This window comes from Protobothrops mucrosquamatus, unplaced genomic scaffold, assembly GCF_001527695.2.
Source record: "Protobothrops mucrosquamatus isolate PMUCROS unplaced genomic scaffold, P.Mucros_1.0 scaffold3057, whole genome shotgun sequence".
Taxonomy (NCBI): Eukaryota; Metazoa; Chordata; class Lepidosauria; order Squamata; family Viperidae; genus Protobothrops; species Protobothrops mucrosquamatus.
Genome location: NW_015389069.1, coordinates 25,193 through 38,510, shown reverse-complemented (window position 1 = coordinate 38,510; position 13,318 = coordinate 25,193). Strand labels below are relative to the sequence as shown.

The 13,318-nt window shown below is 41.9% G+C and overlaps 2 protein-coding genes across 2 annotated transcripts in view; one reads left to right on the top strand and one right to left on the bottom strand.

Moving 5' to 3' along the window:
• Nucleotides 1-4,377, top strand: part of FLACC1 (flagellum associated containing coiled-coil domains 1) — a 32,056-nt gene extending 27,679 nt beyond the window's left edge. The window contains exons 14-15 of the mRNA XM_029286184.1: nucleotides 407-516; nucleotides 4,250-4,377. Coding sequence (XP_029142017.1) covers nucleotides 407-516; nucleotides 4,250-4,322 — 183 coding nt within the window. The 3' untranslated portion in view covers nucleotides 4,323-4,377. The remainder of the gene's footprint in view (nucleotides 1-406; nucleotides 517-4,249) is intronic.
• Nucleotides 4,378-4,380: 3 nt separating this feature from the next.
• Nucleotides 4,381-13,318, bottom strand: part of CASP10 (caspase 10) — a 15,744-nt gene continuing 6,806 nt past the window's right edge. Inside the window, exons 6-10 of the mRNA XM_015826332.2 lie at nucleotides 11,895-11,969; nucleotides 10,001-10,068; nucleotides 8,731-8,842; nucleotides 6,731-7,244; nucleotides 4,381-6,190 (exon numbers count right to left, since the gene is read on the bottom strand). Of these exons, the coding sequence (XP_015681818.2) occupies nucleotides 6,013-6,190; nucleotides 6,731-7,244; nucleotides 8,731-8,842; nucleotides 10,001-10,068; nucleotides 11,895-11,969 (947 nt within the window). The 3' untranslated portion in view covers nucleotides 4,381-6,012. The remainder of the gene's footprint in view (nucleotides 6,191-6,730; nucleotides 7,245-8,730; nucleotides 8,843-10,000; nucleotides 10,069-11,894; nucleotides 11,970-13,318) is intronic.

Genomic DNA, 13,318 nt, shown 5'->3' with positions numbered 1-13,318 from the left:
ACCATCATTTGTAGCCAAAAAACAAGGAGGAAAAGCTCATTAGGAAATAAAAATAGTTAAAATCTGGATTGTTAAATACCAACAAAGATAAGGTCAACCAGCAGTGATGCAGTAGTTTTAAGTTACAGTGATTCTGTTCAAGTTTGGGGACAGTCAGTTAAAATTCCATCCTTTCTTGCGTAGTGACCAAGCAAATGACTAACTCTAAAAAGAAATGGCCACAAGGTACTTAATATTAAGATAAAAATTCTCTAGTTCAATGCTAATTTAAAGAGTGCTCAGATACCAATGCTCTTCCAAATAATGGCAGGAGAAGATTTCATTGATGATAGAAGTTTGCTGATGATAAAGAAATTAGTATGTTACTTCCCACTTTTCCAAACCCAGTTTGTTTTCTCCACTACAGAAAGCCAAAATGGCAGAGACAGAGAAAACTCTCCAACAAAAACTAGTAGCTCTTGAAGAGAAACATCAAATTAATATAGCTTCTTTGACAGAAGAAAACAACATTTTGAGGTGGGAGAAAAAACCTTGTAAAATCCAAAATAGTAAGTCTGTTGAAAGAAGTTTTTTTAAGCTTTGCAGATTCACTGAGGTTTGTGAAACAAACCATGCTAAGATGATAAGATTTCCAATTTATTTATTAAAACTGTTTGCTGCCCATCTGTGAGGTGATTTATATATACTTGAATTAAATTATTTGACTTTGTGTGGGTAGGAGACGGTATATGGAGAATACCTATCAAGATTAGGTGTTCATTCTGAACACTTGCATCTTATTAGCTTGGTGAGATTATTTGCCAAATTCACCCCTATGGAAGATTTTTTAGCTTAGGGGTGACAAGGGCAAAGACGTAGGGAGGAAAGGAGAGATTTCAGAAAATCTTAATGACTGGGAAGCAGAATGTCTAAATTTCTTGTCCTTGGAAATATTTGCTGTTAAAATATAAGATAACCTTTATTGTCATTTTTATACTGTGGGCACAATGGCACACATCAAAAATGAAATTTAGTTACCCGCTTTCAAAGTGAAACACATACATGACACACACCTAAACATATTATGAACAACATATGTATAGACCCACATCCCTACGTATACGTAGCAAATACGGTAAATATTAAACATTGTCCATCTTGAATATATAACGGAAGGAGGAAGCTTGAGAGTTCACAAGGTTAATGATGTATGGAATGAAACTCTGGCTGAATCTAGATGTTCTGCTTCGGATAACATGAAGCCTCCTCCCAGAAGGTAACAAGGAAAACAGGTCGTGAAGAGGATGTGTAGTGTCCCAGGCAATCTTACGGACCCTGCTCAAGCAGCGCTTCTGTGCTATGTCCTGGATGGGAGGGAGGGAACTGCCAATGATCTTTTGGGCCATTCTCACCACTCTCTGCACCTCCTTCCTGTCTGAAGCAGTCATGCCTCCAAACCAGACTGTGATGCTGTATGACAGGATGCTCTCAATTGTCCCCCTCTAAAAAGTGGTCAGGACAGGGGAAGGAAGATGTGCTTTTCTCTTGCGGCGCAGAAAATGTAGGCGCTTATTGTTAGAACTGCATGCAGTAACATTCAGTAATAACAGAATTGTATTATACATTGATTTAATAGCTAAAATTCCAGTTGCAATATTCTGTGTCATTAGGACAATTGAATTTGCTTTTGAGATAATGAATGATTTGGTTGGGAGTTTCACTGATATCAGTAACAATATTCATGATGAGATCTGATTCCATGACTGTCCATATGACTTAATAGCATGCCCATATACACAGATTGTCAAAAGTCCCATTGTTTCAAGAGGAATTACTCTCAGGTTAAGGGTAAGAGCTTGGAAAGAGCTGCACTGAAATTATGCTTTTAGACTTTTCTTCCAAAATGCAACTGTTCCTATATCTTCCAAGCACTTTTATCTAATCGTGGAGTCCCCAAACCAACTAAAAAAAAAAAATACTGACATACTCAAATGTGCCTTTGTGGCATGCTAGATCATAAACAAAAGAGCTTTTAACTTCATTGTACAGAATCAAGCCTAAAAACTGACTTTTTCCACAACCCAATTTGAATTTATAAATCAATTCAAGGTGTGCTTTGGTAGATGGGTGCCCTTGCCACACATGGTTATAACTTGGCCAAACAAAAATTTGATACTTCTAGTTCATGGGTCGGCATCCCACGGCTCCGGAGCCACATGCGGCTCTTTGACCCATCCCCTGCGGCTCCAGAGCCTCCCTCCGCCATTTGTAAAGATGAGAGAGAGGCGCTTGCGCTCCCCCCTCTCATGCGGACTTGCCCCCTCGCAGGGCTCCTGATTGGCCCTGCGCCTGGGTGCCCCACCCCCTGGAAGAACAGCCAGGAAGTCCCTTTCCCGGGCTGGCCCCGTCCCAGGTGCACGTGGCTGGGGAGCTGCGCGGGAAAGCCCCGGGATCTCCGCTGGGAGCGGCCTGCTGGAACCTCCGCTGAGCAGGCCAGGGGTGTACAAATCGCAGTGTGCCTCCTTTCCCACTACCCAGCCTGGCCCGGCTTGCCCTCCTGCAGGATTTGGCCTTGGAAAGGCTGGGCTGGCCAAGCAGCCCCGGTGAGGGAGCTGTTCCCACCCCGTGGCCGGCTGGCCAGGAATTCCGTCCGGCTCGGCGAGGAGCTCGGGGGTGCCTGACCGCCACGGGGGTGTCCACCTCAGCTGCCTCCTGGCAGGCCCACTAATTGTGTGCTCCGTGCCGGCTTCCTCCGTGAGTCAGGTGCTCGGGACTCCGTGGACCCGCCCCTAATTTTTTTTGTCTTCAAAACATTTCAGATTTTGAATATTTGTGTGTGTGTGTGTGAGAGAGAGAGAGAGAGAGTATACATCTTCATGGTGTTTGCTCTTTTGTAATTTTTCTTTTTTTCTTTTTACATTTTTGAAAAGTATTTACAATTGCTGGTTTTATGCAGATAGAAAAGGCCCGTTTCCCTCAACCTGCCCTCCCTCCTTGCTTCCAATGGAGACTTGCGAGCTTCTTCAGGTCAGATCCATCCAGCACTAAGGGGCAGAGAACAGCAGTAACAGAGGAGCTCAGGGGCCGCCTGACTGCCGTGGGGGTGTCCACGTTAGCCACCTCCTGGCGGGCCCGCTAATTGTGGGTTCCCAGTTGGCTTCCTCTGTGAGTCAGGTGCCCGGGACTCCGCGGAGCCGCCCCTAATTGCGCCCTGCAAGGGCCCGACCGAGCCCCGGCCTGATCTCCGAAACGCCGCTTGCCCAAATTCTTTCTGCCTCCTGAGGGAAGTTGCGCCTCGTGATCCAATTATCGTGGGCGTTGTTGTTGTGCGTCTAATCACCAATCACATGAAATGGTCACACCTTTGACCCGTGTTCCTAGGACAAGAAGCTGGGCGTTATTCCAGCGTGGTCACTTAATTTGGATTCTTCTGTTGTTTTTATTGGTTTTCCTGTCATTACTCTTAAAAAGTTTTTAGTATTTTTAATTGTAATACATTTTTGAACTGTAAGCTGCCCAGAGTCACTGAAAAGAGCAACCAGAGATATTGAGGAAGAGAAAAGAGAGAGAAAGAGAGTGAGAGGAAAAAGAAAAAGAGAGGGGAGAGGAAAGAGAGAGAGAGGAAAGAGAGAAAGAGAGGGGAGAGGAAAGAGAGAGAGAGGGAAAGGAAAGAGAGTGAGAGGAAAGAGAGAGAGAGAGGGAGAGGAGAGGGAGAGAGAGGAAAGAGAAAGAGGAGAGGAAAGAGAGAAAGGAAAGAAAGAGAGGAAAGAGAGAGGGAGAGGAGAGAGAGAGAGGAAAGAGAGGAAAGAGAGAGAGAGGAAAGAGAAAGAGAGAGGAAAGAGAAAGAGAGGGAGAGGAAAGAGAGAGAGAGAGAGAGAGGAAAGAGAGAGAGGAAAGAGAGAAAGGGGAAAGAGAGGGAGGGAGAGAGAGAGACCCCTTTGACATCTATCTTCATTTTAGATATCAAAAGGGTTTTGCGGCTCCCAGTGTTTTGTTTTCAGTGGGAAACGGGTCCAAGTGGCTCTTTGAGTGTTTTGGATTGCCTACCCCTGTTCTAGTTGTTTTAGCACAGAATTTCAACCAGCTTCTTATAAACCACTTGATTGTGCAATGAGTGACACACAACGTGAGGGGGAAATTGGGGGTGCGTGTCACTCCCCAATACGATCTGGGATTGAGGGAAATGGTTTCCAACATTTTGTATACTATGGGTTTTGGAGTCTCCCTGTACAAAGGCAGAAAAAAAATATTGCTCTTTTTCCCTCCTCAGGCACAAGCTTATTGAGAAGAATGAAGAGATATTTAATGCCCAAAAAAGTAGTGTTTTTGGATTGTTTGATTAGGGCTATGCATGAAGAATTGGCTTATGGAGACTTGTGTGAAGCTGTTTCTTCAGAACATCAGGCCGAAGCTGGAAGACCAGAAGTGTTAAAGATTACTTACATACACGTATCATTATGTTTTTCACTTTATTTTTATCAGTTACTGCCCAATAGTTTTGTGCCATATTTTTCCCTCATTAGCTGACAAATAGAATAAATGTTTCCTTGGCCAGATGGTGGACATGTTATGATATACATTATATAAAAAGGGCATAACCTGGTCCTGTAGATTTAAGTCCATAACTAAACGACTAGACAAAATAAAACATAAGCTGTCAAATTATAACTAAAATATTATTTGTTAGAACCTTAAATATCAGAGACCCAAGCTTCTGCATTGAAGTTTTTATGAACTAGCTCCAGTATTTCCTTGGAAGCCCACCTGGGGATGTAGAACCATCTATCTAGAACTGTTCTCATTATGTTTGGCAACTGTTGCACAGTGTACTTAAAACACTGAAATGATCATCAATAAAAAGGAGCTGAATTTTAGAGATACATAGCACTTCAGATCTGAAGCCAAAAGGCACTATTGGTGCTTCCGTAACCCATATGTTCATGGGATTGTATAGCTATTGAGCACATCCAGGAAAGGACAGCTTCTTTAAGGTGTGCACATGGCCCCAGATTTGCTCCAACCTCCTATTTGGCTCTAAATCCTGGAATGTGAGTCTACGTGTGAGATTCTGCCTGTTTTCTAGAAGATATATGTACAAACTTTTCCCCCCAAAATATATAGCAAATCAAGACTTCTGTTACTTCTTTCCTGATACAAGTTTTTTAATGGCTTGAGATTTGCCTATTTGCATCCTCCTTGGCCAGTCTTTGCAATAATGTATAATTATTTATCATTATTTCTTTACCGAAGTCTTATCTCACTGCTTTAAAAACACTTTGTAATTTATCATTTCACTTTCCTTCTCCTCAATGTAATGCAACTGTTCAGATGTTCAATTTACAATTGTACATTTACAATGTACAGGTATGGAACTGTACATTTACAATGCACAGTCCATACCCACTCTGTGGATTAGGGGAAACATTTTCCCATTGAACAGGGGAAACAGTACTACCAGGTTCTGTCTTTTATATGGATTTTGTTCTGGATTTCATTAGCTTCTTGCAAGAGAGTTGGAACTTAGGCAAGCTCTACAATCAAGATTTCTTAACATAAGGCAGCAGTTCTCCAAGCTGCATCTTCTCTGCCTCAATAAGCGTTAAATAAATATAGCAGAGTATCCACTGTATTTAATAGCTGAAGGGCATATTAATTTATTTATTGCAAATGTGGTTGTATTAAAAAAGATCACTGTGTTTAACCCACAAAAATTGCTGCTGGGTTTGGAGATATACCCCTGAGGATCAATGACTGTCATCAAGCAAACCTAGTTAGACCACATCTGATACCCTTCAGCTCTAGAAAAGGAGGCTCACTCAAGAAATGTGCTGATCATTCAAATCATTTTTGACATATGCAATGAGTGGCAGATGGGGAAAAGTGCCTGCCTCTTCATCTTCTTAAACATCAAACAGCTTTGAGAAGACAACGGGTATTCCTGTTCAAAGCACAACGAAGAATTAATGAACACAAGAGAGAAGAGTTCTTTTTGAACTCACCACCCTTCTCTCTCTAAGTCCCCAGCAATCTAAATTATTGCATGTCTGAACTCTGTTCTGATGGTGCAAAAGGTTCTTTAGGCACAGGGAAGATCAATTTTTTCCTGAGAGTATAAGCTGGTTGGGGCATTTGTTTCCTCTCGCGCTGAGCATCGGCACGTTTGCTCACTTCTTCATTGACTTCTGTAAGAATGGATAATATATCTTCACCTCTAAAGAGAAGAAAAGGAACATCAACAAAATATCAATTCTTACTTTGCACTGACATTCGTATTATCACTGGATTATAAACTAATCTAATTACAAATCAGAAAGCACAAAATCAACTGTGTTCAGGCCTGGAGACAGATTCTTTAGCATGTTAGAAATTTCTTAGGACCCCAGCTTCTCTGCAATCAAGAATTTATCTTGTTTTATTTCCCCAAGAATAGAGCTTATTAGAGCCAGGATGGCATCGTGGCTAAGCTGTTGGGGAAAACTGGGAGACCCAGGCTGAGGGTTATTGTAGCTCTTTGGACTAGTCACATTCTCCCAGCTCACTCTGGCTGAAGGGAAATCCCTAACTCAGGCTAGACTGTGCTATCAGGATTTTGAGCTGGTGCATGAAGCCTATGAAAAGAAAATTTAAAATTGTGTGAAAAGCCCATTTAGAGTGGGCTAAGTGGCCTACTAACAGCTTACGAATCTATACTTGGTAGTTCATTCAGAACAGTCACTTTAAAGAGAAGGCTTCCACGTAACCTGAATCCTACCTTGGCACCAGGAGCTGCAACTTGCTGCAAAGAGCCTGAATGTACCAAGTCCCTTCATGGACATGTCGGAAAGAGAGATAGCCATCTACAGTGGCCATGCCAAGCAGGAAATCTGCTTCATCTGGAATACTTGAGGTGAGCTGCTGGGAAGACACAAATCCTGAACTCTGTGCATCTGGTTCAAATGAGGCATCTTCCTGGAGGAAGACTGGCTGCTGTGACTTTTCACCCTGACATGCCTGGATGAAGAAGAGCTTAGGTTTCTGAGCCAACAATGGGCAGTTGTTGGCTTTGAAGTATGAGGTGATGGCACGGATTGGAATCAGACATTCATCTGTCCCAAAAATTTTCCCAGATTTTCCATGAGACAGAATGCAGCATACCAGACAATCACTCTCTTTCCAGTCCTCAGAAAACTGCCAGAACTGCAAAAGTTTTCCAATTTCTGTGGAAGTCTGGTCGTCATACTTTTTCACTTTGAAGCCAAGCCAGGTGAACACACGTTTCAGCTCCACTGTTACAAAGAAATAAGGCAAAGAGTTTCATAAACTCTTCATAAAACCCATGTCGGTAAACACACAGTAAACGTGCCATTTACATGGCTCTAAATGACACAGAAAAGATATGCCAACAGTTTCTATTCCTGCATTTTTAGGATAAAACAGATTTGACAATTAGTAACAAAATGGTCTTTTTTTGGTAATCTACTAGGCTTATGACTGTGAGACAGCCCTTACTTGTTTACTTCTTTTTTTTTTTTTCAAATATAAATTTTTATTATTTTCATCATAAAAAAAAAGCACATCACAGATACATCACAGTGTAAAAACCCCTACCCCCCACCCCCCACCCGGACTTCCCAAACCTAATCCCAGAATACTATTCAACTAAAAGTAAACTAGTATTAATATCCCTAACTCCACAATTACTTGTTTACTTCTTATAAACATGCGATATATGCAGAAAATGAATAATGATCTGTATTGAAACTTAACAAGAGAGCCTATTGGCCCATTTCAATGGTCTGATGGAATTTGCGGAGGAGCTGTGGAATTGTAAACACCAGCCTGGTCCCTGACATCTCCGATCTTTCTTCACTGGACAGGAAGGACTTAAAGGTAGGCAGCCATGTGAAAAGATATACAAACTGTTCTCTAATGGCTATCGTCCTCCCTTAATCACTACAGCAGACATCTTGCTTATGCTCAGCATGAGGAGCAGAAGTAATAACACACAGGTAATCTTCACTTATTGACCATTGAGAGTTACAGCAGTGCTGAACAAGGAGACATACAATTGGTCCTCAAAGTTGTGGCCCCTACAGCATCCCTATAGTCGCGTGATTAGGATTTGAGCACTTGGCAATCAGTGCACATTTATGATTGCCGCAATGTCCCTCAGTCATAGAATTGCCATTTGTGTGCTTCACAGCTGGCCAGGAGAAAGAAGTTGCAGTCATATGACATTGTGTTTAATGACTTGTGATGATTTTCTTAACAACCGCAGCTGGAACCAACAAACTTTGTAAGTCAGGAAGCCATTTGACTTTTCACTTAACAACCACATCACTTAGTGACAGAATTGCTGGTTGCAATGACGGTTGGTGAGTCAGGATTATCTGTACTCTCTTTATGAGAAAGTTGATGGGAAAAAATTGCCACTCTCCACAATATTCATCGAAGCTGCAGTGTAAACGTTCCAATCCATGAAAACGGCAACTTAATTTTCATTTGCACATGTCAATTCTACTTATTTTCATTGAGCTAATCATCTCTCAGTGATAAAACCTTAGCCTGGCACCTTCTGTGGAATAAACGGGGAGATCTGGACACAGGTAGCAACAATAACTAAAAAACTTTTACAGCCCAAAACCACATAAAAGGTACATACTAGTAATCATTTGCTGCTCTGTAATGTTAAAGCACTTTATAGAAAGATATGGAAGCAATTAAAAAAAGAAAGGGGCCATTCCAATATAAACATTTATTTAAGCCACTTACTGGCATCTTTCTCAGATCCCTTCCTTTTTCTGAGGTTACCTTCAAAGTTGACATTGTTAATAATAAGACAATATCCTCTGTACTGCCCATCCATTTTATACTGATTCAATGTCTGCAGAATGAAGGACCGGAAAAAAGTATCAGACTTCTGTTTGTGAGATCTTAATAATATTAGCATTACCAAAAGTGACTGTGGATGGTATAGGGCAGGGGTAGGCAACCTTGGCTCTTTTATGACTCGTGGACTTCAACTCCCAGAATTCCTGAGCCAAGCTGGCTCAGGAATTCTGGGAGTTGAAGTTCACGAGTCATAAAAGAGCCAAGGTTGCCTACCCCTTGTATAGGGTAAGGGTTGCCCTTGAAGGACAGAGGGGACAGCCTCTTAGCAAGGGAATGATTTGACCAGCACATTCAGAGTTGCAAGATTCTATTACTACAGCTGTTCCAATAAAAATAGTTTTACATCTGTATGGCATTGCTTTCTTGGTCTGACTACCTTATACCTGACAGCTATAGACCCACTTAAAGATCAATGAATTTCAGTTGTTTTGCAACAGTGTCTGGAATCCTAACAAAATGTTCTTTGATTGAGACAGTCTGGTCTATGCCAGCTTCATTCCTCAATTGCTGGAAAACCAACTAGGATTTAACAGCAATCCTGCTAAGTCACACCAAAGGTATCATATCTTAATATTGGTGACTTTCAATTCTCTGCTCTTAATTACAGGCTTTGCACTCCAATGTTTGTCACAAACATCTAGCATGCAACATTCATTGCCTTTAAAATCAACACCACTATTACAACCTACAAACTGGACATCATTTTGTGTGTGAAGGACAAACTATCTCAGAGTCATCCAGATCATTTCTCTAATGACTCTAGTTTTCTTTAATTGCTTCTAGAAATGAGGCCTGAGTTGAAAACATGGCTATAGCTACACTGATGTCAGGTCCTCACAGATGAAGCAAAGTTGCAACAAGGTGGAGAGAGCAATAGATGATCTGTTGACCCGTTGCATTACAATTCTCATGAATCCTGGCTATTAAAACTTGTTTGCTGGGTCTAATGAGAATTGAAGTTCAATAGCATCTGAAGGGCTTCATATTGTCCATCATGTTGGAAAAGGATTTTTAAAAGTTAAGAATTGGCCAACATAAAAATATACTAAACAGCTAGATTTGGGGTAAATGTTGCTCCAATACATATACTGATTGATTGGAATACACGAGACACAATTCAGAAGATACAAACCACTGCTGCAGCACTCACATCAGTCTTCCTGACAGTTTGTTGCAATCCCTGTCCCAAGAAATTAAGCACAGGTTCTGCCTTGAGATCTAAAAAAATTACAAAGAAATAATTGGACTTAAAAAAGATTTATCTTATCTCAATTTAATCATTTGAGAGTAGAATACTGCAGACAATACAGGTAGTCCTTGAGTTGTGATCTTCCTTGCTGACTTCCTCATTGGCATTGCTTGTTGAAAGCTAGCAGAGAAGGTCTGAAATGATGATGTGGCCACGGGGTTCTGCAACCAATTGTAAGCACAAGCTACTTACTAAGCATGCAAATTTTGTTCATGGGACTGCATTGGTGCTACAGTGGCCAGAACTTCCAGGACTGGCTGGTACAGGTAGTCCTTGACTTATGACTGGTCACTTAGCAACTGTTCGAAGACACCCACCCAAAAGCTACTTACAACCTGGTTTTGACGTTACGGCTGCTGCAGCACCACCACAGTCATTCACCTATCTGTCCCCCAAACTGCACCCTCAGGCTTTGGGCCTGCCTCCTCTCCCTCCCCCCCCCCCCGGGGTCATAGAAGGGCTTGGGCTTCCTCCTTACCTCCCATTACACCCACTTATCTATTCAGAGTCAGGACCTCATACTGGGGGAGGAGGATAGGCCACTCTGTCCCTCAGCATCCCTGGGCCATGCAGCTATGTCCCAGAAGGGACCACGCTATTTCAGCATGGCCACAGCACTTTCCACAACGCAGACTGCATTAGGAAAGCACAGCAGATCACTTCGTTGGTGGGCTACACAACCACATCACATAAGCAATCACTATTTCAGTGTGATTGCCACAAGGAATTGTGACAAGACTTGAAGCGATGGCTGCTTCTGGGACACAGCTGCGCAGACCAGGGACTCTTTAAGGAATGGAATGTCTGCCCTCTTTTCCTGTGAGGTCCGGATCTCTGGAGATCCTCAATCGTCTGGTCTCTTTTGTATCCGTCCATCGAACCACTCCATGCTGGAATGCCCTTTTACTCCGCCCTCTCCTTTAGCTGCCAATCCTACCACATTAACAGATATAAAAATTCTGCTACCTTTCATGGCTTTTGGCAGTTCACAAAAGTATGAAATAAAAATAAAATATTCACAATACATTCTATTTGCATTTTAAAATAGATCACCGAACTATTAAAATGAGAAAACAAAAAGGGTCAGAGTACTGAAGTATCTTTTGGGGAAAAGCACACAAGTAATTGGATGTCGTCTGGATCAAAGCATCTCCCATCAGTTCCAATTAGCATGATCTAGATCAGGGGTAGGCAACCTTGGCTCTTTTATGACTCGTGGACTTCAACTCCCAGAATTCCTGAGCCAGCATAGCATAGCTGGCTCAGGAATTCTGGGAGTTGAAGTCCACGAGTCATAAAAGAGCCAAGGTTGCCTACCCCTGATCTAGAGTTATTATGTGATTTGTAGCCCAAATGATCATCTTATCTCTTGTCATAAAAGAATCACATAGAGACTTCTAAAAAAAGAATAGGAAAAAATCATAAAAAAGACTGCCCTAATGTCAGTCTCTGTGTGTAACATATAAATATGTTTTGATGAAGGTGTCAGGCAAGTGGATCAACCTCACGTCTCATTCTAAGAAAAGGCTCTTTGAAACATTAAAAGCAAGGCACCTTATCACTTCTTTCTACTCCCAGATCCCCTGACAAGAGTCTTAAGGCTCTCTGTATTTCCACCTTTCCTCATTTCTTCTACATCCAGATTGAGAAGGACACTGGATATATTTCCGTATTCTACTGTGGTGAAGTATGAAGTACTTCTAGTTTCATTCAATGCCAACCAGAGCACTTACTTATCTTAAAACTAGAGTTAAGCATAAAATGGGTCCCAGTCATATAAAACTTCTAAACCAACCTGGATTTTCAGCTAAAGAATAAACCATTCCAACGTGCTCTTCTAGGCTCCCAAACATTTCATTGTAAAGATGTTCTGAGAAGAAAAGGAAAATTCAGATATTTCTATTTATTTCCTAACGAACTAAATCCTCAACACGTGTGTCGAAACATGGTTCATGGTTAACTAAAAAATGGATTGCAAAATGTTGCCGACTAAGTCTGTTTTCCGTCATGGAAACTTGCCGTCTTACCCGTTAAAGGTTTTAATTTAGTTAAAGATCGGTCACTCACGTTTATCAATAAAGAAAAAATAAGTAAGTAAATTAAAGACAGTCTGCCCATCTCAATCAATGACTTTAATATAAATCTTATATTGGCAGTCCTCAACTTAAAACTATTCGTTTAGTGACCGCTTGAAGTTACAACGGCACTGAAAAAAGTGACTTATGACTGTTTTTCACACTTACAGCCACTGCAGCATCCCCATGGTCGCTTAGCAACTGGCATGTATTTAGGACAGTTGCCCTGTTTCAGGGTCATGTAATCAACACGTGTGACATTCCCAGCCAGCTTCCAAAAGCAAAGTCAATGGAGGGAGCCAGATTTGCTTAACAACGGCATAATTCACTTAAAAACTGCAGTGATTCACTTAACAATTGTAGCAAAAAAAGTTGCAAAATGAGGTAAAACTCAGTAACAGAAATTTTGGGCTCAGTTATGCTCATAATTCAACCTTTATTAACCATAGCTTATTTCCCATGTCAGATCCTTGTTTTCTTTCAGTGCATATCCCAGCCTATTGATTTCACAGCTGGGATGAGAAAACAAACATTAAAAGGGACCTCTGAGTATATTCCTAGTCCAGTGATGGCGAACCTTTTAGAGTCCGAGTGCCCAAACTGCAACCCAAAACCCACTTATGTATCGTCAGGTGCCGGGTGGGCGTGGCCCATTGGGTGGGTGTGGTCAATTTGGTGGGCATGGCCCATTGGATGGGCATGGCTGCAGTGGTAACGGCAGACTGGGTGGGACTAAAAAGTTCAATCAATCAATTCCAACTTTGCAAGATCTTTTTTTTTCCCGCGAGAAGTTGAAATTGACTGATTGATTGAAACTTTTTTTTTTTGTACATGGCGACGGAGGCCTAAAGCGAAAAGGTTTTATAAAACTCAGCTGAAGGCCTAGGACTGGGTCAACGGCGCGCGTGCCCACAGAGAGGGCTCCGAGTGCCACCTCTGGCACGCGTGCCATAGGTTCGCCACCACTGTCCTAGTCTGTCTAGGACAGTATGTAGAAAGCAGAACTGGACGTATTCTGGGCGCAACACATTATTCAAATGGCCTTTTAGAATAAAGACAGGTGACCGTTCTACCAGCGCTCTGGCAAAAGGGGCTGCATTCCTGTTCATCTGGCATAAACCTTGGTGGACCTATGACTCTACAT